At 44.0% G+C, this 25689-nt stretch overlaps 1 protein-coding gene across 1 annotated transcript; it reads left to right on the top strand.

The window, feature by feature from the left end:
* Positions 1-8968: 8968 nt before the first annotated feature.
* On the top strand, positions 8969-17010 carry SELE (selectin E; the record flags this gene model as incomplete). The annotated part of the gene is made up of 13 exons (XM_082287011.1): positions 8969-9062; positions 9332-9408; positions 9852-10238; positions 10989-11096; positions 11216-11401; positions 12018-12203; positions 12314-12499; positions 13066-13251; positions 13362-13547; positions 14860-15045; positions 16015-16122; positions 16544-16615; positions 16973-17010. The coding sequence occupies exons 2-13, from the start codon at positions 9372-9374 to the stop codon at positions 17008-17010; spliced, it is 1866 nt and encodes a 621-aa protein (XP_082143137.1). The 5' UTR covers positions 8969-9062; positions 9332-9371.
* Positions 17011-25689: the final 8679 nt, after the last annotated feature.

Genomic DNA, 25689 nt, shown 5'->3' with positions numbered 1-25689 from the left:
AATTGTTCGTGCGTCACTTTGTGGGCCTCAGGGGTACAGAGAGGATGGCATGGGGTGACAGGGGTCTTTAACCAGGCACAGCCTGTCTCCAACAAAACTGCATGGAGGGACTTTCCTTTTGTCATGGGCTTACTCATGGCTAACTGGGGCAGTAAGCTTGGCGCTATTTTCTGAAAAATTAAGGGGGTTTTTATTTTTTTGGTCAAGTGACATCTTGTCGCTTTGCAGTGGAGTCCTAAAAAACATTATTTGGGTCTTGTTTTGCATTATGGTTTGCAGGATTTGGACTGCACCCAAATGACTAAAAATTGTTTTGTTTATGTCCTTCCTATCATCAGATCCTGTGAGGAGAATCTTAATGTCAAAACATCTACATCTATTTTCCTATTTAACCTCTGAATGGCAAGTGACTAGAAAAGGCATGTTATTATTATGCAAATATGTTAAGTTTTACATGGTGCTACAGTGAAACTCAACATTAGATTTGCTCAAGCCATTGGATCAATCCAGGCTACTAGAGTCAGGAAAGGGAAGCAATCATTTTGCTGTCCAGGTGTATAAATTTCTCCTTTTATTGAGCTCTCTGACAGAGAGCACAAGATGTAAGGATACATTTAGCCTGTGCTTGTATTACAGGAAAATATTAAGGAAAGGACTTTGAAGTAGGTGCTTTCCATTGTGTGTAACCCTCACACAACAGAGAAAGTAAAATGAAGGCTAATTTTTAGCTGTACTTGCAAATTTTTTTTTTATTCCAGAGTGGGAGTTACCCCAGAGTTGAGCAGGAGAATGCCTAATACACTTGTGCAAAGGAAATGCACTGTTGTAAATTCTGTCATGGGCATCAAAGATCACAGGTTCTTCTTTGCTGCTTGGCCCACCCAATTTAATAGGATTTAATAAAGATTCTTCTTCTACAACTGTTGATTAGCAGTTCCTCAGGTTAGCAAAGAAGCCAGAACAAATGCAGGGTAATAACATTATCTCTCTTGGGATCAACATCTTTGGGATCTGTGTATGTATATAGTCAGTCCAGGATCCAGAGGCTTGGTTTGTGCACCAAAGTTTAGGAATCCAGGCCAACCTCCAGCATGCTGGATTGTGAAGGGCCTCTTCTGGGCCCTTCATACCTTGCTTTCATGAATAATGGTCCCCTATGATCCCTTTCAGAAATTGAACAAGATCTGAGGAAAACCAAGTTTTGTTTTGCTCCACATAGGAAGCAATTTTGTAACCCCATTGCTCTTCTGGCTAAAAACACCCTCTAATTTCTGGTCTACATTTACTCAGAGGTGTTTTTTTTTTATCCATCTGGGTTTTTTGTACCAGCTGTATCTGTTTATATACAGAAAACTTCTGAGTACCTTCCTACTTTTCTGAGCACCTTCTTTACTTTTCTGAGCCTTCCTAGCTGCTTCCTCTTCCCCAGGTTTAAACACAAATTTCTAATAGGCTCCTGGAGAGGTATTTCTTTAGAAGGGACTTCATGGCATGTATCTATCCTTTTAAAAGCCTAGAGTTTCCTACCAGGAGGTGTCATTCTCCTGGCTCTCCTTCTGAATGACCATAAATATCACCTGCCTGTCACAGGATTGTTAATGTTTGAAGTGAGAGAACACTGAACATGCCTGGATTCCCCTTATTCAATGAAACAGCTCTCCAGGTTTGTTACCAGGGCTCTACTGTCCTTTGGTTGTCCTTCCTTGCTCTTGGTGTCCGTGCCTTGCACCATATGTTGGGGGCATGATGGAAGCAGTGTGCAGGTGATGATTCCCGAGGCCCAGCTGTTCCGTTGTGGTCTGCAGAGACAAACAGTGTGAATGAGCTGTTTAATTGATCAGAGTTCATTTATGCAGGATATGTGACATTCTGAATAGAAGGGCCTTTCAACTGCTTTTCTTCAAGATGAGCTCACAAATTTGCATTCATGGAGTAGAGATATGAGGGGGTTTTGATTGGTGGATTTAGGGCTGGAGGCACTCAGCAGGGAAACAATGTCCTTCCTTTGTCATGGTGTTGGGATTGCAGCTCCTAAAAAAAAAATCAGAATGAAGATGATGGATGGGGAATGTAATGGTATGAAGTCTTACTAGCATAATTCTGGATATAAATTAGATAAACGTTTGCCTGTCTTTAACTCTAGAGGGTATAGAGCAACTGCACTCCTAATTTACTTATCTTTGGGTGGGCATAAATCTGGATCTTTCATTTTATTTTGAGAGTAGGGTAGCTTCCGCGCTGTATTTATGTACCCCCATTGTGGGGATTTTGTAGCTTAGAAGCACAGATGAACTGAGCTCTTAACTGCCTGAAGTAAGAATGATGTATGCAGGCCAAGTATTATTTTATTGATGATAAATGGCAATTCCTTCTCTTCCTGCTGATACAATACCTGTTATGAAAGTAATATTACTTCTGTGGGCCAAATAACCAGACTCTGCTACTAATTGCAATCATGTGACTACAAATGATGAGTAAATGGCTATTGATAAATGAGAGGAAAAAACCACAACTTGTATGTACCAGGAAGGATAAAATACAGAATCACAGAATCAGCCACTTACTTTGGAAAAGCCTTGTAAGATCAGAATGCAAATAGAAACCTAACACTGCCAAATTCCTAAGCACCTAAATATCGCCAGAGATGGTGACTCCGCCAGTTACCTGGGCAGGTTGTTCCAGTGCTTGACAGCTCTTTATGTGAAGGGTTATTAACAGGGTCTGTGGGGTGGGGTACATGCTCAGCACTTGAGAAAACTGACTTTGTGGATTGTTTTTTGGGCTCAAACATAAAAGTGCAACAATATCAGGATAGGTGACGGACTCATCCTTCCTTGATGAGTCAAGAAATCTAAAAGGGTTGGAAGAGCAAAATCTTCACTGGAGAAGTTAAAGTATTGTTTTCTAGCCCTGGTAAAAAGGGAAGTCCTAATTATTTTGGTACCAGTTAACTGGAACTTTAAAAAACCTTGTGGTGCTGGTTTGTTGGGGTTTTCTTGTCCAGGAAGTGATAAAATTAAGTAATTTAACACCATTACTTTCAATGTTAGTGGTGAGTTCTTTGTTCTTGAAACAACAATTATATGCAGTAATTAAAATACACTTCACTAATTATCTTGTGTTAAAAATGCCTGTCCTAAAAAGTAATTACCTATCCAGCTGACGGAAATAAATTTCTTTCTTTGAATAATTCATAGATGGTATGGCTGTGGCAAAAAAAGCTCCTGAAAGAATCCTTAATTCAAGAACTTCTGTTCTCTCATGGTCTATTGACTGAGAAAAAGAATGAGTAATAAGAATGATACACCTTTGATGGCTGTTCTTGGGTCAGGTTTTACTTCTCAGTGCTATGCAGATGTTCCTTGTGCTTTGGTCTTCTGCCTTGAAGATTTCAGATACCCAGTGGCAAGATCTCATTCCACAGAATTCCAGTATTTTTGGTGATGGACCTTTACTGATTGTTGTATTTGTTACAATGAATGCTATATTTAATGACTGTTGTTGAATACTGCTTTAGTTAAGGACTCAAACATATTAAATACTGTGTCGATTGATGTATAAAAATGATGTACCTGAAGCTGACTTGAGCACTGAAGAGAACAGACCTGAAGCTTGGAATTCATAAACTCCTGGTGAGATGCATTAGTAAGGAAGTGGAACTACTGCCTCTTCCTCTTTTTTGTAGCCTCTCCCTCATGATACCGTACATGAAGAATTGTAGGTCATGTCAGCACTTCAATGTTGATGATAAGCTCAAATGCTCTCTGATAAGCCAAAACAATATTTTATTGGAACAGAGCTAGGCAGAAGCTATGCAAAGAATCTGCAAAACAAAAAACCGATCTCATGATGACCACTTTTACATTATCAACCACCTGCTTAATCTCCTAGTCCTGAAACTTGCTCTCACTCCTTTCACTTGCCAAAAGCTGTAAATGTTCTGTTTGTCAGAGCCAGCATCCCCGTCAGTGTCCCTTCTGGGACATCCCCCCTGTTGAGACCATGGGGCTGTGGAACAGACCTGGACAGTAAATGAACAGTCAATACATGCATTATATACTTATTCTTTCTACGTGTACATGAAGGGTGACAAAGCTCCAAGAGCTTCTCTGCCATGATTTCCAACAGTAGAATTAGAAATAATCAAGTTCTGCATGGGATCAGTTCCTCCTGCAACTGCAGGCAGCCAGTGTGTGATGTTAAGGCCAGTCCTGCTTTTATCTTAACTCAAGGTGTGAGTTGCTGTTTCATCTGCTCCTTAGCTCTGTTTCATGTTTCAATGCTCTGAATCATACCTGGCCAGTGCAAGTGACCCCTGACTTCAGGTTAGATTCTTCAATGTATATTTTTGCCTGTTTGGAGGAAATTGAGCACTATGAGTCACATCAGAATTCCCGAAATGAGAAGTGGAGATAAGATTTTCTGACTCCAGGGGTTCCACTCCAGACAGAGTGGAGACTGCCTTAGGCAGCTTGAGAAATTCCAGCGTCTTTGTAGCGGTTGCATTGCCTACCTTATTCACACTTAATCAGACACAGAGGCTGAGGGATGAGTATGTTTTCGGAAATTATCTTTTCTTCCCGTCTGGACCTCAGGGAAAATTTGTGCCTTAAACCCTTTGTCTCCTAATTTCTAAAGAATTAGTGTTGCAAGCTCCTCTCCAAACAGGAAACACCTTCACTACTGGCACTAAAACTCCTTTCCCCCATTCAAGGCTGGCTAAAGCTCTTACTTTTCCTCTCCTAGTGAGTGTTACTGTGGATGAAGCTGGAGGTTCTCCCATTACTTCAAAATTTCAAGTAGTTCTATGGCTCTTTGCCATGGGATAAATGTCCATTATACAAAGAGCTTTTATATAAATACTTATCAGATGTTTTAATTTAGGAATGACAAAAATATCTTCTAGGGGAGAGGTGGAACTGTATAACTCAGAAGCACTTAAAGCTCTGGTTTTGTCTGTTGATACGTAAATGCAGATTATGTACGTAATCTTGTACATAAAGAAACAGTCTTTAAAAAAGACATGGGAAATGAATCTCTGTCTCTTTCTGTATGTACAACTGTACATCTATATACTCTGGTTACCTGGCATACCACCATGTTCTGTATTTGTCTTGGATTTGTGATTTCTGCAAGTTCAACAGAGTTTTAGATAAAGTAAAATAATTTTCCTCTGCATTAAATTTTCTTTAGCTACTGCTAGAGATACTGAAAAAATGTTTCTCAACCCAAAACTTACAAATTTCAAACAGAAAGGCAGACTCTACAAAACTCCTGTTTTAGCATTTCATGGCCCCTTTGGAAATTTTCAGTCAAAACTTTTTTTGCTACAAATCAATCCACCACTACTTGTTATGCACCAAGTGGATGGGAAACATTATTTATCACATGCCTCCTAAGTACCCTAAAACACCTTTTAGGTTCTACAAGATTGTTAAGATTTCTTTCCTCCATTGCCCTTTTTTACAGTGGGGTGGGAATAAAACAGTTCTCTTGGACAGATTGGGTTCTTTGAAAAACTGCCCTTTGAGTAGTGATTCCATCCCTTGTATGCTCATTTTATGGTGATTTCAGCTAAGCATTGTTTCACTTGTTTCCTCATAAGAATGTCTCATGGGACAACATTAAAAATCTTAATTATAACAAACCATAGTGCACTATTGTTTCTTTATTACTGACACAGCCTTGAGGCACAAACTAGGTTGATCTGCCAGGAACAGATCAATCATCAATGTCAGCTGTTCTTGATATCTTAGCAGCCTTGTGCTGATTTTTCAATTGTTTTCTTTAAAATTTTTCTGTGTTCTAGTGTCTTTTCTAGGTGCTCTCGTGGAAGGCCTAGCTTCTAATTCCCTTGATCTTCTTTTTGGAGATACAGAGAGGCAATATTTGCTTTTTGTCCACCCTTTTACACCTTTTTTCTCATATTCTCGAAGTTAATTACAGAAGGTTTGGATCTTTAAACTGTGGCTTGATTGGTTGTAACCAACCTAAATAATCTTCACTCCAGTATTTCCATTATCTTACCTGTTCTTTTTTCCCAATGCATAACACTATGGCAATGAGTATTAACTTTCCTCTATATAGAAAGAAATTACATTTGACATGTCCTCTGTCAGTTGCTGTCCTTTACGTAGCAGACCAGGCTGGATTTTGTTGGTTTTATTCCTAATATGTTTTTATAGCCCTTTCCTACCCTTTATGTCTCATAGTGGCCTCTTAAGTAAACCTTCCAACTGGAAAATTAGTTGTGGCTACATAATTGTCAAGGCACCTCTGTAAGGGAAAAGAGGTGGTCTGGAGTGTTCCTATCCACTATAAAAAGCTAGACTTGTGAAAATGAAAGTCTGGAGTGTATAGGAACAAGGAATGTTCAGCATTTCTAAAAAATTTTCTTTAGAGTCTCCTATTTTTCTGGCAGAGGGGAACTGTATTAATTTTACAGGACTATGTCTGTGCTCATGTAGCACAAGGGGAGAGCAACAACTTCATCCAGCTCTGTGCAGCACAAGAAATGAGGGTCTTACATTCCCAAATCAACTGGCAAAAGAGTAAAAAAGCATAAATGTGAAACAACTTTGGGAAGAGAATAAATAAGTAACATAGAAAGCAGCTAAGGTCAGGCTGCATGGCATTTTTAGCTAGATTATCTACAGTTCAACTTAAGTAACTGTATCAGAGGTATTTTCCTGAAATATACATGTAGCATAGCATCCAACGTGAGCTTTAGCTCATAGAAATCCCAGTCTTCCTGAACAGCAGGGTTGGAGTTTCTAAGTGCCTTTTACATTTAATAATGAGGTTTTAGCCTCTGTTGTGTGGTTTTGAGAATGATTTTTCAGGCTTTTTTTTTACTGAAAATTTTGCCTTCATCTTCCAGTACCTTACACGGAAATAAGAATATAGTCAGTGGATAGCAGAATTCCCTGGGAAAAACCAAAAAGAGCCCCATGTCAATGATGCATAAGGGAATACAGCCAACAAAAAGAAGCAGTCTTTTTTTAGGCTGGAGTTTTTACAAGCATATTGCTTGCAGGCTTCTGTGTTCTGTTATTTTTTGTGGGGGTTTCTTTATCTGCTGCAGACAAGAGGTCTCAGACAGCCCCTGCAAAGGAAGACTACTGTAAATTATTAAGTAAGCTCTTCCTTCCTCCGGAGATTCCATTAGCAAAGGAACTCTGATAAAGTTTCCTCAAAGCTTTCTTCAGAGTTTCTGCCATGACAAGGATGAGCTCTTACCAGTAGGAAGCTCATTAAATGACTTGGAAAAGAGAATCTCCAGGAAAAGACATAGGATTTTCTGCCTCTTGGCCCCTGGGAGCATAAAAACTGTCCTGGAGTTGTCTATAATTTTTCTGTGCATACAGGTATAACAGCTGATCAAAAAAAACCCAACAACAACAACAAAAACAAACAAAAAAAAGCCTGCCCTATCAAGACTGATTAACGTTAGTCTGTAGTAGAATAATGTTTACAGAACCCCTGTGAAATCAGGCCCTGCTGCATAATGTGCTGTTCAGGTACATTAAAATACCAGCTTCTGTCTGTGTTCTTGAGATGGTAAATCCTCCTAACAGAGAAGGGCTGGCAAACAGGAAGTGTTTTCATTCCCAGTTTGAGGCTAAATAAACAGCAGTCCTGATCTGATGCTGCCTGGAAGCCTCGGGAAGTCTGGTTCTTCTAAGCAAATGTTGCCCAGGCCAGCCAAAAGCTAACCTTAGCTTTCCAGAGTTTCTTGATTGTCCATTTGTGTTTCCAGCTTTGCTAGTTCACACCTGCTAGAAAGCGCTCCTCTCCCTACAAATATTCAGTGTGTTGTTTTTAATGCTCACTCCCTTCAGTAACTAACTTTGACTTGCTTTCTAGGACTTCATTGCAATTTCTAGTCAACTCTCATAATTTGTTAGTAACTGAAGTTGGTTTAGAATATACTCTTTATTCTTTGCCCTTTTCTGAGATGATTTCTTTGATGGGCAGAGATCTTTGGCTACCTGACAATTCTTTTTATTTTTTGTGAAAAAATTGGGTGATACCAGTTGATATTAGCTTGGAATCTGGAATCCACTGATTTTTAGTCTGTAAGAACAGGTTGAGGCTCCAAAATTAGAGCTCCAATATGCACCGTATAAACTCTAACTATGCTTTACAGCTGTGGCCCCCTATTGCTGACAACCCTTGTTGAGTCCTTTGCACGTTCAGCCTCATTAATCCCCATCCATAATGGTGAAGCTTTATGCAGTAGTATAATTAATCAGGGTATACACAATAAATGCGTGTCAATTCCTAGTGTACTGTCTTGTCCACCTGAAATATTATATGCACCTGTTCAGGAGTTGTAACTCTATTGAGATCACAACATGGAAGAATATGGTGCAAGGGACTCTTCAAAGCAAGGTGCATGTTTCAAGCTTGACTGCTATGCGTGACTGATGAACCTGTATTGTGAGCAGGGCTGTAGAAAAGTTCCAGCAATCCTGAGACTGGCAAACCTGACCAAAATGAGAGCTCTGCAATGCTGAGATCCACAAGGAAGGGCTGCTGCTGTTTCCATTTTTACTCAAACTTAGTTAACCAGCTTTGAGTGTTGGTGCCTTTCCTACTGAGATACTGGAAGAACTAACATCTCCTTGCTGCAAAACATTATGCCAGGTGAAAAATTGGAATCTGCTTATTCATGCAATTAATTCGAGCTAACCATCATCCTCATCCTTGATATCCTGGAATTGTGTGTTTCTGTCAGTAAAAGTTTGTGATGTGGCACTTGGCAGTTTTTCAGCACAGTGTGTCTTTCTGGGAGGGTTGATCTGGCAAGGGGAAACATCCGTCTTGACGTGTGGGAGGGCCAGATCCTGGGATTTTCCAAGAAATTTTTTTCCACATGGAATTTCCCGTCTAGTGGAGGAGAGGCTAGTTGAGGGAATAAAAGGCAGAGCATTACAGAGTCCAGACACTTGGAGCTGAACTTGATTTTCAAGACTGAGTTCATCCACTTAGCCACAGAAAGCAATCTCTGGGAAACAGCTCAGAGGAATTCTGTCACCTGGACACTGCAGCTACAAACTGTGAGTAGAAATGGCCTCTGCTATTCTGTTTCACTGCTCAGCTAAAGGTGAATGGGACAGCTGTGTTTGGGTTCCTTAAAAGTTGTTTGCATTTAAAAGTATCTTGATATTAAAAACTGCTTTAAAATTAATAATTTCCTAGAAATGGAAATCCTACTCAAGTCTTGTTTAAAAGTATGTAGCAAGCATTGCATGGACAATAGTTTATATGGAATTTTGACAGCTCACTATTTTTTTTTTTACAAACGTGTTTCTTTGATTTCTCATAGCCATCTGCTTAAAAGATAGAGAAGAGAAAACTCAGAAAACATGATTTGCTTGCAGTTCCTATCTCTTCTTGCCTATGGTAAGTATGTATTTCTCTGCGTAGAAAACTAGTTGGATAGCAATATTAGTGTGACTGTTCTCTTTGAGCTCAGCATCAAACAGAATTTTTGAACCTGCCCTAATTAACCTGAGGCTGTGTTCACACAGAAACACCTCTGGATGCAATGGCATGTTTTTCCTGCTTGCCTGTGAAAGCCATAATTGGCTCCTACAGTCTGCTGTGAAGTCTCAAAGCTTTGTGTGATCAGACATAGTTTCACAGGCTGAAGTCCCTGTACTTGAAGCTGACTTGCCTGATTTGAAGTTTGCCAGGTGATTTTTTTGTAAAATAATTGCCACTAGTTTTTATGCAGCTTCAGATACTGACAAGTTTGCAGTATTTATAGAGCTTTATATGTCCTCTTCTAGGGAGAGAGGAGGGGAGAAGTCAGACACCAACTTTTAGATATCTTTTTATTCTAGGACTTACAGTACTTCAGGGGGTGAATGGGTGGACATACCATTATTCAGACACAAACATGACCTACAGGGAAGCAGAGCTGTGGTGCAGAAAGAAGTACACTAACCTGGTTGCCATCCAGAATAAGGAGGAAATCAAGCACCTCAATGGCTTCTTACCCTTCAATCCGGGTTACTACTGGATTGGAATCAGAAAAATTAATGATGTATGGACCTGGACTGGAACTAACAAAGAATTGACAGAAGAAGCAAGAAACTGGGCTTCAGGTGAGCCAAATGGCAAAGGGAACAATGAGGACTGCGTTGAGATCTACATCAAAAGAGGGAAGGATGACGGCAAATGGAATGATGAGCAGTGTGAGAAAAAGAAGGTCGCCTTGTGCTACACAGGTATGGTGTGATAAAGGTCATTCCAGTGTGTCCCTGTGGAGATGAGGTGGTGGCTGGGATGAGTTAACTTCATCTTATATATCAGCTACCTGACCCTGTAAGCACTTGTACACTTATGCTTACTTATGGGGTTGAGGTTGTCCTTGTTCTAAGATTTGGATTATTCTCACCTTTTAGCTCCCAGAATATTTTGCATCCTTTTAGGGGCAAATCAGCAGACCTTCTCTATAATCAGAGGAGAGAAGCAGGCTCTTTCAGATGGTAACTTCCATCCCTCTCTAAGTGGCTCTACCAAGTTAAGAATTGCCCTTTTGGAAGCATCTGTCTGCTGGCTATAGACCACTGGATTAGATTAAATGCTTTGTGTAGAAGTGGCTAATGCAAGTCATGAAAAAAAAATCATAGTCAAATATCAGCCAAATTAGAGCTGTGGTGAGTTAATGAATAATGTACCTGTTGAGTATTTTTATTGTTCCTTTTGCGTTTTAAATATTGCTAATATTTACCTCAGAACAAGCGGTCTTGGAGTTTCCAGCCAGCTCAATCCTTTTACTGTGAGCTAGTCTGTAAAAAGTGTGGAGTTCAGAAATTCTGTGAAATGACAGGATAATCCTAAGTACCAAACCCTTCGATTTTCTTTTTCTATACAAAGGGCTTGTTTAGTGTTAGAAAGATAAACAAAGTGCTAGCCAGGTTTCATTAGTAGCTGTTGTTGATTCTTTCATAATTTGCTGTATTTTTTTTTTTCAGCTTCTTGCAACTCATCTCTCTGCAGTGGCCATGGAGAATGCATAGAGACCATTAACAATCACACCTGCCATTGCAACCCTGGGTTCTATGGGCCTGAATGCGAGTTTGGTAAGATTACTTCATCCTGCTTTTTGACCAACTCATGCTAGCTAGTGTTCAGTTTGGTTTCTTGGTTTACCTGCTCAGCCAAAGAGACTGACTGTGTACCTTCTTGTGCTTCTTTGAAGTTAAGAGTTGTGATCCACTAAAGAAACCTGATCATGGGAGCCTTGAGTGCCACCATCCATTGGGGAGCTTCCGCTACAACTCGTCCTGCACAGTTCAGTGTGAGGAGGGCTATGAGCTGACTGCACTGGAGTCTGTTCGCTGTACCTCCTCTGGGGTCTGGTCTGCCCCCCTTGCAGCATGCAATGGTGAGTTTTCTGCATTGTACATAGCCCTGTAAACCTCAGTGCTGCTCTGACAGTAGGTACAGATGGAAGTTTGGCCAATTCCTTTGTAACTAATTACGTGGTGTAGGTGCTATTTCATTTCATCTCACAGGTCTCTGTTCCTGAGGAGGTGAAATGAGTAGGATGAATGTTCTGGCCTTGTTCCTTGTAGGGAAAGACTTTTCCAACTCTTAGGTGGGAACAGGGAATTGAGATGACCTAGCTGTGAGACTGCTTTCAACAGGCCAGTTACTCCTGACTGTAGGAATTATTTTTTGAGGTGTTTGGCTCAGAACGAGCTACTTTCCTAATCAAGTTCAAGCCTCAAACATCACCCAGCAGCAGTCAAAATAGGGAAATTTTGGATTGTAAATAGTTGCTGTCATGAGCTGTGTATGAATTAGCAGTCTTGCCTTAAGAGCCAGTTTCCCATTTTGAGATATTTCCCCTTCTTGTCTGCTTTCTGAGATGGTGGCATAGTAGACCCCTTTCTAAAGTTGCTCCTGTTCAGTGGGTGTATTGCTAAGTACCAGAAAAGAAAAAAACTTTCTATGGTTTGTTGCAAACTAAGCTCTGTGTTGTCCTTTGTGCCTTTCAGCTGTGACCTGTCCTGCCTTGGAAATGCCTGCCCATGGAGCTGTGAACTGCTCCCATCCCTCTGTGCAGCTCACCTGGGGTACCACCTGTGAGTTCACCTGTGAGGAAGGATTTACCCTTACAGGACCAGCTACACTGCAGTGTGGGTCTTCTGGGGCCTGGGACAGGCAGCAGCCAGCCTGTGCAGGTACCTTTCCTTATCCCTGCTCACCCGAGCCCTCAGGGCTGTCAGCATTGCCATTGTGCTGTTCTCCTGAAGCATCTGTGCTGATTGCTGTTGTGCTCCTTGTGTTGCAGCTGTGAGGTGTGAGGCTATCCCATGGCCAGCTGAAGGCTCTGTGACCTGTGACCATGCTCCTGCAGACCTCACCTCTGGCTCCCGTTGTGATTTCCAGTGCAGTGAGGGATATGTCCTGGATGGGCCATCCAGCACTGAGTGCACGGCAAAGGGACAGTGGTCAGAGCCAGTGCCAAAATGCAAAGGTAAGACTTGCTAGGTTGGAAACCATCAATTAAAGCTCAGAGTAGCTTGAAGAAGCTGAAGAGACTTTCTCAATCAAGTATAATCAAAGAGTAACATTCATCCCCACCATGTCTGTAGCACTTTTCATAAGCTGATCTCAAGGTGGGATCATTTAGCCTCTTGTATTAGCAAGGAAACATCAGTGCAGGGTGACAAACAACACTCTGGGGCAGTGTCTCCAACACACACAATAACACACTTTTAGAGTGGAGTGTTCTGACAAGGATTCTTTATTCCCTAAACCACAAATGGGAGCCAGTGTCTGTTTATGCAGTCCAGGGTGGAGAGTAATCTGGAGCCATTCCCAGGATAACTTGAATGCTTTAGGTGCATATTTAAGGGCTCTGGCTGCACTGTGCAACCTCCTGAAATCACTGTTTCTGAGACACTGCTAGGTCTGAATGGAGGTATGATGGTTCTGTAGGGGACAGCTCCAGGTAGGGTAGGTCTTCTTGCCAGCTCCTGGAAGAGTGTTTATCTTGACCTACTCCAAACTATGCTCTGTGTTGTCCTTTGTGCCTTTCAGCTGTGACCTGTCCTGCCCTGGAAGTGCCTGTCCATGGAGCTGTGAACTGCTCCCATCCCTCTGTGCAGCTCACCTGGGGTACCACCTGTGAGTTCACCTGTGAGGAAGGATTTACCCTTACAGGACCAGCTACACTGCAGTGTGGGTCTTCTGGGGCCTGGGACAGGCAGCAGCCAGCCTGTGCAGGTACCTTTCCTTATCCCTGCTCACCCGAGCCCTCAGGGCTGTCAGCATTGCCATTGTGCTGTTCTCCTGAAGCATCTGTGCTGATTGCTGTTGTGCTCCTTGTGTTGCAGCTGTGAGGTGTGAGGCTATCCCATGGCCAGCTGAAGGCTCTGTGACCTGTGACCATGCTCCTGCAGACCTCACCTCTGGCTCCCGTTGTGATTTCCAGTGCAGTGAGGGATATGTCCTGGATGGGCCATCCAGCACTGAGTGCACGGCAAAGGGACAGTGGTCAGAGCCAGTGCCAAAATGCAAAGGTAAGACTTGCTAGGTTGGAAACCATCAATTAAAGCTCAGAGTAGCTTGAGGAAGCTGAAGAGACTTTCTCAATCAAGTATAATCAAAGAGTAACATTCATCCCCACCATGTCTGTAGCACTTTTCATAAGCTGATTTCAAGGTGGGATCATTTAGCCTCTTGTATTAGCAAGGAAACATCAGTGCAGGGTGACAAACAACACTCTGGGGCAGTGTCTCCAACACACACAATAACACACTTTTAGAGTGGAGTGTTCTGACAAGGATTCTTTATTCCCTAAACCACAAATGGGAGCCAGTGTCTGTTTATGCAGTCCAGGGTGGAGAGTAATCTGGAGCCATTCCCAGGATAACTTGAATGCTTTAGGTGCATATTTAAGGGCTCTGGCTGCACTGTGCAACCTCCTGAAATCACTGTTTCTGAGACACTGCTAGGTCTGAATGGAGCTATGATGGTTCTGTAGGGGACAGCTCCAGGTAGGGTAGGTCTTCTTGCCAGCTCCTGGAAGAGTGTTTATCTTGACCTACTCCAAACTATGCTCTGTGTTGTCCTTTGTGCCTTTCAGCTGTGACCTGTCCTGCCCTGGAAGTGCCTGTCCATGGAGCTGTGAACTGCTCCCATCCCTCTGTGCAGCTCACCTGGGGTACCACCTGTGAGTTCACCTGTGAGGAAGGATTTACCCTTACAGGACCAGCTACACTGCAGTGTGGGTCTTCTGGGGCCTGGGACAGGCAGCAGCCAGCCTGTGCAGGTACCTTTCCTTATCCCTGCTCACCCGAGCCCTCAGGGCTGTCAGCATTGCCATTGTGCTGTTCTCCTGAAGCATCTGTGCTGATTGCTGTTGTGCTCCTTGTGTTGCAGCTGTGAGGTGTGAGGCTATCCCATGGCCAGCTGAAGGCTCTGTGACCTGTGACCATGCTCCTGCAGACCTCACCTCTGGCTCCCGTTGTGATTTCCAGTGCAGTGAGGGATATGTCCTGGATGGGCCATCCAGCACTGAGTGCACGGCAAAGGGACAGTGGTCAGAGCCAGTGCCAAAATGCAAAGGTAAGACTGTTGGAAATTGCAGTTTTCTGGTCACTGGGGAACACACAGAAATCCACATTCCTATAGGGCCCTGGCTCCAAACTAAACTCTGTGTTCCCATGTTTTCAGCTGTGCCTTAGAAATGCCTGCTCATGGCTCTGAGCTGCTCCCATCCCAAAGCCAAATTAACTTGAAAATAAATTGTACATATACCAGGGCAAAAAAAATAGGGCCAAAGACAGGAAAGTCCTTAGTGACTCTTAACCATTTCTTTTTGTGTTTCAGTCATACAGTGTGAACCACTGAGCTCTCCTGAGAAAGGCTCTATGGATTGCTCCCAGGGGGCTGGGATCTTCACGTACAACACCTCCTGCCACTTCAGCTGCCTTGAAGGACGGCGTCTCAATGGCTCTCGTGTTCTTGAGTGCAGCCATTCAGGAAACTGGAGTGCCAGCCTGCCCACATGTGAAGGTATTTTGCCTGTGACCAGCCACAGAGAGGTGCCACTGGGTTTCTAGTCAGATGAGGTGTGGAAGGGTGGTAATACCAACCAGTGAGCTAGAACACGTAGTGAAGTCCATGGATTCAAAAGCTCAAAAAATCACTCAGCATGTTTGAAAATAGAAGAGGGAAAAAATCCTAAAAGATCTTGGTGGAAAATGTTGATTTCTTATCCAAAAACAAAAGCTGCAACTTGATTTCAGTTCTTTTTGCTTGGTTTTTAAACAAAATATTTTCCTTATTGAGCTTTATTCATGTGAATAGAGACAAAAGCTTTTCTAGAGAAACAACCTTGTGGGGAAATCTGCATTCATGAGTCTGTTTCTCAGAGGAAAATTTTATAGGTTTTTTTTTATTTGATGTGATAGTTTCTTGGATGAACTCCTCAACCAAAAGACCTCACAGAGCTTTTCTCTCAGAGGCTGTAATTTCAAAGACAGAAAGCTCAGCCTTGCCTTCTCATTCAAGGCAGTAAGAGCTCTGCCACTGCCCTCAGCTGGAACATCCCTGGCCTGCCTGGAATGCTTTTGCTAAGGTCCTAAAAGCTCAATTCCACTTTCATTTGCTTGAGCAGAATTTAGAACCTTGAATAATTTAATCAATCTTAGCAGGGTTGCTGAAAGAGGAAGATAGCACACAGGGAGTTAAAATATGAACTTCAACATGAAAAATAAGAGGAGCACAAATTGCTGTGTAAGGCTGGAGGTTAGAGACAGACCCTGGTGTGGGGAGTTTCTTGCCTTGCCATTGCTTTGGCAATGGGTGGGGTAATTTTTACCTTGCGTACAGGAACTGTCCTGTTTCACTGAGAGAAAACTTAAGTGTTACAAGCTGCAGTTCTGATGCCTCTTGAAGAGCGCGAGGAAAGGGAAGAAGTAGAGAGGGCTTCAAAGACCACACATGCCCCTTGATCTCACTGAAACCTTTTCATCCTTTCAGCCTCTGACCAAGCCAGCTACGTCTCTGTGGGCATAGCAGCCACTTCTGCCTCTCTGCTGTCCACAGCATCATTCCTCCTTTGGCTTGCAAGGCGCTTCCGGAGAAAAGGTGAGCAGTTGGTCTGGGTCCACTGGTTTATTGACCTTCCTGAAAAATTTTCAATGGAGGGAAAAACCTCAAAACCTCCAAAGCCCTATATCTTGCTTTTTGAAAAAGTGGTAATTCCAATACTTAGTTAAATACCAAAATTATTTTCAAGAACCGTCCATATATGCCATGTTTGGCTTTTGGATGAACATCTGAAAAAGAAAAAAAGTAGTAATCCCCAAATATTTAGACAACAAGAATTAGGGCTTTTCTCTTGAAATGCTAATACTTTTTCTTATTCTTCTTGCAGCAAAGAAATTTATTCCTTACAGGTAAGTTGTGTCTCAAAAAGCAACATGAAAAAAACACTGCCATCACTTTGCTAAAATCTATTTGATATAAACCTATTGTCATTAAAGTACTTCTCACTTTTGTTTTATAGGAACTGGCAGGAAACAGCCAGTGAAGGTAGTTTCCAAAGTGCTGGTGAGAATGTCTAACTCAGGAGTTTCAGGTAAGCACGTGTGATGTCTTCACTCACAAATTCTCTTGCTTTTAATCACACAAGCAATCAATCAGAGCTGCTAATTGCTATACAATTGCTGACATAGCAATATATGCTTTGGGATACCTAGTGTATCTTGGCATTTCATGGAAGCACCTAACAAGACTGATGGATTTATTGCTTTAGAAATAGTTGTTCAGCTCCTTAAAGATGACTGTGCTTAGCATTCTGTCCAGCTGCATATAGTATTAGGAGCACTTTTATGCAGTTCTGCTACCTGCTGCATACAAAATTCCTCTGAAATGAGAGCAAATACAAATCTATGCCAGTTTTCTGATTTATAGAGGAATTTTGTTCTCTCTGCAGGAATTGAAGCCACCTTCCCTTACGTCTCAGATTTCTGAAGAATGAAACTGCATGCAAATCAGCAGCTGTCCAGATGTTTTTACCTCTTGCTGACAAGAAGATTGACCTTGTGTATGACTCAGAAATTTTGAACTCAAGCTGTCTGGTATTTCCATTGAAGACAAGCAGAGAGTAAAACTCTGGCCTTCTGGCCAAATCCTGCCTACATTGAGTCATGTAGTTATCCTAACTGGGAGCTTGCCATCTCCTGTCCAGATGGTGGGCAAGTAGTGCACTGCTGCCTAAAGAGGGGGCTGGTTCCTCCTCTGCTCCACTCAAAGGTACCGAGGTGAGGTGAAGACATGCATTATTTCACATCACTTACTACACTGCTGGAGGCGTCTTCTCTGGAGTCATAGCAGTTATGCTTGCAGAAACAGGATCGTCAGGATGAAAAAATATTCACTGAACAGCTCTGAAACTATTGATCTGGTTTGTGGAAGTCCGTTTATTTTAAGATGCTCCAGTCAATAGATATGGCTGTAGTGATATGGGCAATTATTTGGGTTTCTGCTGCTTATCCCAGAAAATGTAGATACCTTTTTTTAAACTATAACAGCACTAGGAACCATAGTGCTTACACAAAGTATTTTGGTTTCTGAACACAGCAGGTAGGTCTGAAATTATCTCATCCCTGTGGGATTATGTACTGTAATACATACGTATGTATTTATTTGTATATACATACATATTTATTTGTGCAGCTTTTACTGTGGATATTTCTGTGCTCTTAACTGTACATATATTGTAAAATACTTGTTCTTGAGTAGGTCTGTGGCCGTTGATCAATTTATGTATGGAAAATATGATTTTTTGAGCCATTAGAAGTCTTCAAATGAGAGTCTCTTTTAATTTATGTTTAAATTATGACTATAAATTAAAAACCTCTCATTTAACCTGATACACATTGTCCTATTTGTAACAGTGTTTAATAAAATGTTTTCAAAGTAATACTCCCTATTTGTAAATGTGAATCATTTAAATTATTTGGGTCAGCCCTGTGACTTGTGGCTTCAACAGCAGAATGTGAGTGTAGGGAGAAAACTGGCTAAAAGCAAGACTGTCCCTTGGAGCTTTCCATGTTTCCATAGCAGGCGAGGACAGAGCAACCAGCAGATGGAGCTGACTGCCTGGGACTAGGACAGCCAGAGCTCATGCCAAACCACCATCCCCAGTTCTGAAAGGGAGGAGGAAGGCTCAACAGTGTGTCCCGTGAAGGTGCCTGGGCCAGCAGTGAGCTCTGGCAGGCAGGTGCAGGAGAGAGAGAAGAGCAGAAAGAGAAGCAAGTCGGTGATCTTGGTGCATAAGTTACAGCACAAACCCCTCAGCCCATCCAGGTTTTTGCAGCCCTTTCTGCTGAGAAGTTGAAAGAGTTAGCATGGGCCTACAGTTGAAAGCAGAGCTCTGGGGATAGTGCTGACTCCTGTCCAAGGACCTCCACTCCCACCCTGGCCTGGGCTGCAGCCAAAGACTCAGCCACGGCAGCTGCTGGGTAGGTACCAGTGGTGGTCAGACACTCCCGTGGTTGCCCTTTGCCAGCCCCTGAGATGGCCAAGGAAGCTGCACTGTAGCTCTGTAGATGCTGCCAGGAGCCTGCCCTTGCTGACAAACCCAGCCAAGGTTCATGAGAAGCCATCAGGCCTGTGAGTGAGGGAGTCAGTTTAAAGGTGCTGCACTACAGGGGACAGAGCCCAAGCCAAGTAAAGAACTGAGAGTGGCTGTCAGTGCTTCCACTGCCTTGACAAGGTGGGGCCCAACCCTATGAGCAGATGCAGAGCAGTAATCCTCAGGTTCCCTGAGGGGACGCAGAGATTAGCCCGGAACGCCCTGCTCTGAATCCCTGCAGGAGCTGTTTTGAGAGCTAAACCACCACATGGATCCCCCGGCCTGTCCTTGTTGTTGTCCTCTACACGCATGGCCTGCGTGTAGCGTCCTTTGGAGAGAGCTGCTTATCCAGCATGCCTCCCACCCTGCTGCCCAGGGCAGTCCAGCTCCTCCTTTCCTGACCAGAGCTGGTGCTTCTAGCTGTTTTCCCTGGGATCTTAAAGGGGCTTTATTGCCAGAAAAGAGACTATAAAATTATCCCGTCTCTTTCTCCAAGCCTTGTGACTTCTTAGGGCAATGTTCTTCTAGTGAGATCACATTTGGGTGGGATTCATCCTCTACTTCTCCCATATATCCCCTAGGCCAGACAAAGACTCTCTGAAGAGGATTTCCTTTTTTTGCAGTGACTCTCAGGTTACATCTATGCTCATAATTAATGTTAGTCCAGGACACAGGCAAAAACCTAGCCTTTGCTCATCCAGGTTTCTTGGTTCTTTATCCCCTCCTGGCACAGTTTTTCCTGCCTCAGGATATGATTTACCAGTTATGATGGCATGATGTGTCCAGGCCTTGAGGAGCTTCAGGAAGTCATTTTATTTGTAGTGGATATGTCTCTGCCAGTGTCTGGGAATGCAGCTCTTGTTTGCTATCTGTGTAGTTCCCATGCTGGCAACAATGGCCATGGGAATGCCATCTGCCAGGCAGTCCTTTAGTCACTCCATTGTGTCACTTCTCCGTATGCAGTGCTGAGCGACCACTGAATGGGCCACGGGACCTTTGCTGGAGGGACTTTCCTTATTTCCTGTTGTTCCACTTCCCTTAAATTCCTCAGCTTTCCCTGGGCTCGTGGCATTGTTCAGAACGGGATCCGTGTTCTGCCTGGCATCTTATTTTGGTGCGGACGTCTGCTTGTGCTGTGACCTATGGAAGCTGTGAAGGTGACATTAACTGGAAGGCACGCATGTCCTTTCACGGCTCTGTGTGTTTGCTGCTTGGCAAGAGGATGGAACTGGTAGCGTAACTTAAGACATTCCTGATGAACCCAGCTACCCAGGGTGGCTTCAGCTTTTTTACTTCTGCAGTCTGACAGAAGGGGACTTGGAAACAAAATTTCACTAAAAGTCAGACAGGCAGTGTTTGATTTGGGGTGAGTGTTTCTGTGGGCTTTGGTGATATGGACAGTGTAAGACCTGCACAGATTGGATTTGTGCCTTCTGTTTTCATAAGCAATTAGCCATCAAACAAGCGGTCATTTACCAGGGCCTGGCTGAAGCTGCCTTCCAAAATTCCAGTTTTTAAGGAGTGGACAGGACCCAGCATTTGGCCAGTATTTCTCTTGTGACGATAAGTCACTGCTCCAAACACCGGAGGTTGCACATTCTTGCAGATCCTTGCGTGCCTTGCTGAGGCCTGGCAATGGGACTCTGGAGCAGCAGCTCCCGCAGGAGTTGGTGTCATGATCCAATTTCTAAAACCTGCTCGGCTCCTGCTCTGGGAGCTGTCAGAGGATATTAGGACCCGGAGGCCAGCCTGCAAAACACAGTGTCTGTGCAATGCAACGTACTCAGGCCTCTGTGAGTCTGGTTTCTGTCCTGAGTCTTGCTGCTGTTTAAATTCCTCTGGTTCTTGCAGGGGGCTTGCTCCTTTCCTTTGGCTTGAGCGTGCTGCTCATGTGCAGCTGGTGGTGTGTGTTTGGTGAGGGGTCTTCAGTCCACAGACATAGAGGAGCAAGTTGTTGTGATGAGCTCTTGGTCAGGGACAGAGAAGTCCACAGGTTTGCTGCTCCCTGGGAGCCATAACTCACATCAAATGAGAACTACAGCCTGGGCTTGTCCAGCGACAGACAGGACAGGCTCCTGTTAGTACTGGGCAACAGGAGCTTGGTGGAGGGCAGAAAGGCAGGTACCAGAGCCCAGCCTGTCACAGCATCTGCACAGTTGTCCTGTGGAGCTCCTGAGCCTGGTTTATGGCCTCTCTCCTGCACACCTGTAGGAAGAAACAATCAAAATTGCAGGTTAGATTTGACCAGCGGAGTCAAAACCTGCTGGATGGTTTTCGCTACTCACCTGGCACTATTAAATCTCACTTAGAAGGGACACAGACTTGGCCAGTACAGCTCAGCCAGAGAGAAATCTGAAATCTGAAATCACAGAAAGAAATCTGCAGCCCAGAAAGTGCTGATGATGGCGAATGCTTTTTCCAGCTCAGGAAAGCTGCTGCCAAGAACAGGACAGCGTGCAAAAAGAACAAATGCTTCCTAAGCAAGGCAGCAGATGCCCCCAGGCAGCTGCCAGCAGGTTTTCTACCTGTCTTCCTACTTCAGGGAAGGACATTCCCTGAAAAGCCCAACAGTTGCATTGACTTTCAGCCTGGGCCAAGTGGGACCTTCATCAACTTCTCGCCTTGCCAGCTGCCATGAAAGCAGCGATGGCAGGTGTGAAATTGCAGGTGACTTGCTTGCTTCTGGCACTCCAATGCTGTCATTTTTGGCTTTTGACAGCCTCTGAGTGGGCAGGATGAGGGAATCACACTGAATTCATGTCTTCTGGAGCAGGCCTTGGGCCATAGAGCACCTGGGTGGAAGGAAAAGGGTTAAAGGGGAGATAGGAAACATTTTGTTCAGGGCTTATTCCATAGGATGATTTCTGGGAAAGGAGGGGTTGCAATCAGGCAGGAGGTATTCATGTCAGGATCTTGGGAAATGAAGCTCAGCCTGGCCCAAACCAAGGGGAAAATATAGCACAGCCTGCCCAACATGAGAAAGCGATGTCCCCACTTTACCTCATCTTGTGTCAGTGCAAACAATCCAGATAACATGAAAATCAGACATGGTGGAATGCTGACATTACATGAACAACCAAGATATCTCATGGGGAAATGATACAGTTTGAGCAGAAAGACAATGGGTGTTGTCCTGGAAAGTCCTATCCTAAGACAGAGAGAAAGGGCCCTGTTCAGTCCTCACTGTATTTCCTTGTCCTCCTCCCTTGTCTCAGTTGGTACCAGGGATCCCAAGTTGGTCCCGGATGGAGAGCGGGGTATGCTGTCTGTCACAGGCTCTTCCCAGACTGGAGTCTGATGTGGATGGCTCCTGAAGGCAGCAGAGGAAAGCTCTTCAGGTGAGCTAGGAACTGCTGGATCACTGTCAGAGAATGGAGAAGATCTCTGCTACTTCACAGCAGATCATGTTTGATCAATGCAACCCATGGAAACAACAAGATGCAACAGAGGTTCTTCTATTCTGTCTTCTAATCCATGCCTTTCCTACAACTGAGTTAAAAATCTGCATTTTTAAAATGTACCAGACATACAACGTATCTTGTAAAGTAACTGCAACTACTTACAAGTTTTTGGCTCATGGAAGTCACATAACTACTGAAAAGAAATCAGACATAGATCCCCATTTTCTCCAGACTGCTATTTGTCCAGTTTGGCTGCATTAAATTCAGCAGTGGTTCCTTTAGGCACTGACAACAGTGTTTCAAATGCTGCCAGACAAAGCTACACACACACACACACACACACTCACAATGATCAGTCAATGCTTTTGTTTTGTCACTTTTGCTTCCTGTTTCTTAGAACACACACAGGGCACATTTTGGTTCTCAGCCCATTAAATGGTGAACAAAACCTCACAACATCCTTCCCTGTGTCCTAAGGGGGAGAAAGTCTTGCAGGTCAGCCTTTTTGTGGCAGAAATGGATGATGGAGACTCCATTCACTTTAAAAGCACTTTATTCATGTTTCTGCATGATCAGGGGAAATGGAGATGGTTGCAAACATCAGATACTCTACTTCCATGAAGCTCTAGAAAGTGATTCTGCCTTAGAGTAATGCACTGTGCAAGGATAAACCATCTGGAGAAGTTTTAGGAACATGGGCTCCCCTATATTTTTCAATGAGCAAAATTAACTCTGAAGAGCAGGTTTCTTCTTGAGCTTACACCTGAGGAAAGAACTTGTCAGAGGATCCTAGAAAATAGGATTTAAAGAGCCCTGAGAGTCTACTTCAAGCTGTCTCAGACTGAGTTATACTGCAGGTGGAGGCTGGTGCTGTGCACCCTGTGCAATGAGCAGGGGCTCTGACAGGAACCTGGGTGGATCCCACTGCAGTGGCACCCCATGTCTGAAAGGATGTTCCAAGCAACCCCAGGGGTTTGGGTGCCACCTTCTACCAAATCATGTCCCCCAAGTGCCACATCTACATGTTTTGTAAATACCTCCAGGGATGGTGACAGAATGATACTGAACTCCTTAGAGGGGAGCTCTGGGACCCTCCCAGGAAGGGCAGAGGAGCTATACCAGGGAAATGACATGTCCCTCCTGCCTTCTCTTTCTGCTGCTGGATAGGAGGCCAAACAGGCCTTTGCTCTGATCTGGGACAGCCATCCTTCTGTTCCCATGTCTGGAGCGGGAAAACCTAAGCCTTCAGGGTGTTCGGATGCTGAGGGAACAGGTGCAATAGGGGACCTAAAAAACAACAGATCAGAAAACATATGGGCCTGCCCCAGCTCTTAATTAACCTAATTGCTGTAGCTTCCACAAAGGTCTGCATGTTTTCCTAGTGTGGTTTCCGGTGCAGGCAAGCACCGTTCCCTGTGATAGAGAGCAGACACAGTAATGCTCTCAGCAGCCCCTTTCATTCTACAGGGGGCCTTGCAGGACAGACCACCTCCATAAAGCCCAGCTGGTGGGCCCAGGGTGCAGGTTCTTTGCAGCCCACCCCTCCAATGAGATGCTGTGGGCTTCTCTGTAGAGAGAGTGGGGGCAAGGAATGAGTTTGGAAAGCTCAGGAGGGTTATCACAGACCAGTGGTGTGGCTCGTCAGCCTGCCCTCTGTCAGAGGAGGTGACTAGCTGATTGCTGCTGCAGGGCAGTGAGTCACTCAGGCTGCAGGTGGTCGGCTGATAAATGTATTGAGCCAGCTCACCTGCAAGTTCGATGGCACCATGAAACCACTGGGTATTTTTAGAAAGAAACTGTGTCCTGACTGGTGCAAAAAGAACACGAAATGCTCTTTGGTTAAAGAGCACAGCTGGGCTGTAGCACTTTCTTCATGACTTCAGACCTAGAGAAAGGGAAGTCAGGAATTTTTACTAACCTCTTTTGTTGCTCAGACAACAGCAGTGTTTTTTTCTTGAGTAACTCTTCCTCACTGAAAGTATTTGGAGAAACAAGTCATTCCCAGTTTAGTTAAACATTCGTCTTTCCATGGCACTGAGTTGTAAATAAAGCTGTTGTCCTAAAAATACTAAACTACGTTTCCTGAGGTTCAAAGATATCCTCTAACAAAAATTCTTGTGTTGTGCTGCAAACTGAAATGTGAAATTGGCTGTCCAGATGTCTGGTAGTGAGCAGCCCAGCCAGCCAGCCGGCTCTTTGCAAGGGAGCAGCTATTCCCACTGATGTGCTTCAGTCCAGCAGAGCCTCAATCCTTGCTGAAACTCAAGGGCTGGAGACGTGAAGCACAGCAGAAGGAGCTGCCTTGAGAGATGCAGAGATGCCAGTGAGAGAGAGAGAGAGTGCAGTGTCTGATGCAGGCACATCTTGTCTGGCCAGCCAAGCCAAATGTTTATCACCTTTGGATTCACCATGCTGCCCAAAAAAGCAAAACAGACGTGTAGTAGTGTTGGCAATCTCTGTAGGAACCTCCTGTCTGCCAGATTCTCTCTCCCCGCCCTCCCAGCAGGTGCCAGCTGGGTTTTTGCTTTCTTTCATCCTGTGATTGTGTTTCATCAAAGCAAGCACAGTCACGGGACACAGAGCCTAAAGGCTTACTAAAATTAGGCCTGATCTTTGGTCCTGTTTGCAAGTAATTTCTAGGCATGGTGATGCCTGACACACAACCTGGCTAAAATCAAGGTTTGCAAGTCCTAAGTGCAGCTATGTTTGTGTTATTGTTTGCAAAGTCCTTTGGAGCAGCTGTGTGCCTGCTAGAACAGACCAGCAGCACACAGACTCGGATCAAAGAGCCCCTGTGAAACAGATCTCAACAGACAAGCAGGCTCCACTATCCAACTACCTGACACAGGAGAATCACAGGAGAAGCACAGGGGATGCAATTTTGACACAATCACACCATGTTCATACAGTCCCCACGACTCAGTGCTGGTGTCACACATGTTCACTGAGGAGATCTCTGGGTCTTCTGCAAGAACAACCAATGAACAAAGTCCCAATTAAGTTAAAGGGGCTTAAACAAATCTTTCAATTGAATGTAGAGGTTTGTGTTTTAGTGGATCTGGATCTTGCTAAAGCTTTCCTTCCCCCCTCATCCCACAGACCTACTTACATAACAGTGGTTACTAAAGAGGAATTATGAACAGCAGTTCAAATCCCAAAGTGCAGCCGGAAGAGGTGTTTGGAATACATGTACAAAATACCTTCAGAGAGGTGATGAATAAGCAATAGAGGCAAGGAGGGAGAGTAAAAAGTGTGGTTTCTGACTTTTTTTACACTAAGCTCGTGGTGGTTTTTGAATGAAGAGGAAGTGTGGATGTTGGGTCCTGGTTTGGCTGATTGCCAAACATGCCATGGAAATCAGTGCCTGTCTGGTAGCGCTACCCTGGGCTGGGAGAGCATTCAATCAGTGCTGGATCTGGAACAAATACTCCCAACCCTGGTCTGCTCTTTGGGCAACAAGTTCAGTCTAGTTCAGGTCTTCATGAAGACCTGGGTGGCCAGCAGTGCTCTGCCAGGCCTGTGCTCAGCTGCCTGCTGCAAAATGGACTTCTAAATAGCAGGAACCAAGGTGAAGCCAATCTCATTCTGCAGCAGCCTGCGTACACCCATGATATTCCTCTGGTGCAGAGCTCTCTGATTTCCTTTTCCCTGCTACGTGGTGTCCCCATAAGC

This window comes from Coloeus monedula, assembly GCF_965178545.1.
Source record: "Coloeus monedula genome assembly, chromosome: 9".
Taxonomy (NCBI): domain Eukaryota; kingdom Metazoa; phylum Chordata; class Aves; order Passeriformes; family Corvidae; genus Coloeus; species Coloeus monedula.
The sequence above is the reverse complement of the archived record's forward strand: the minus strand, read 5'-3'. Positions and strand labels throughout refer to the sequence as shown.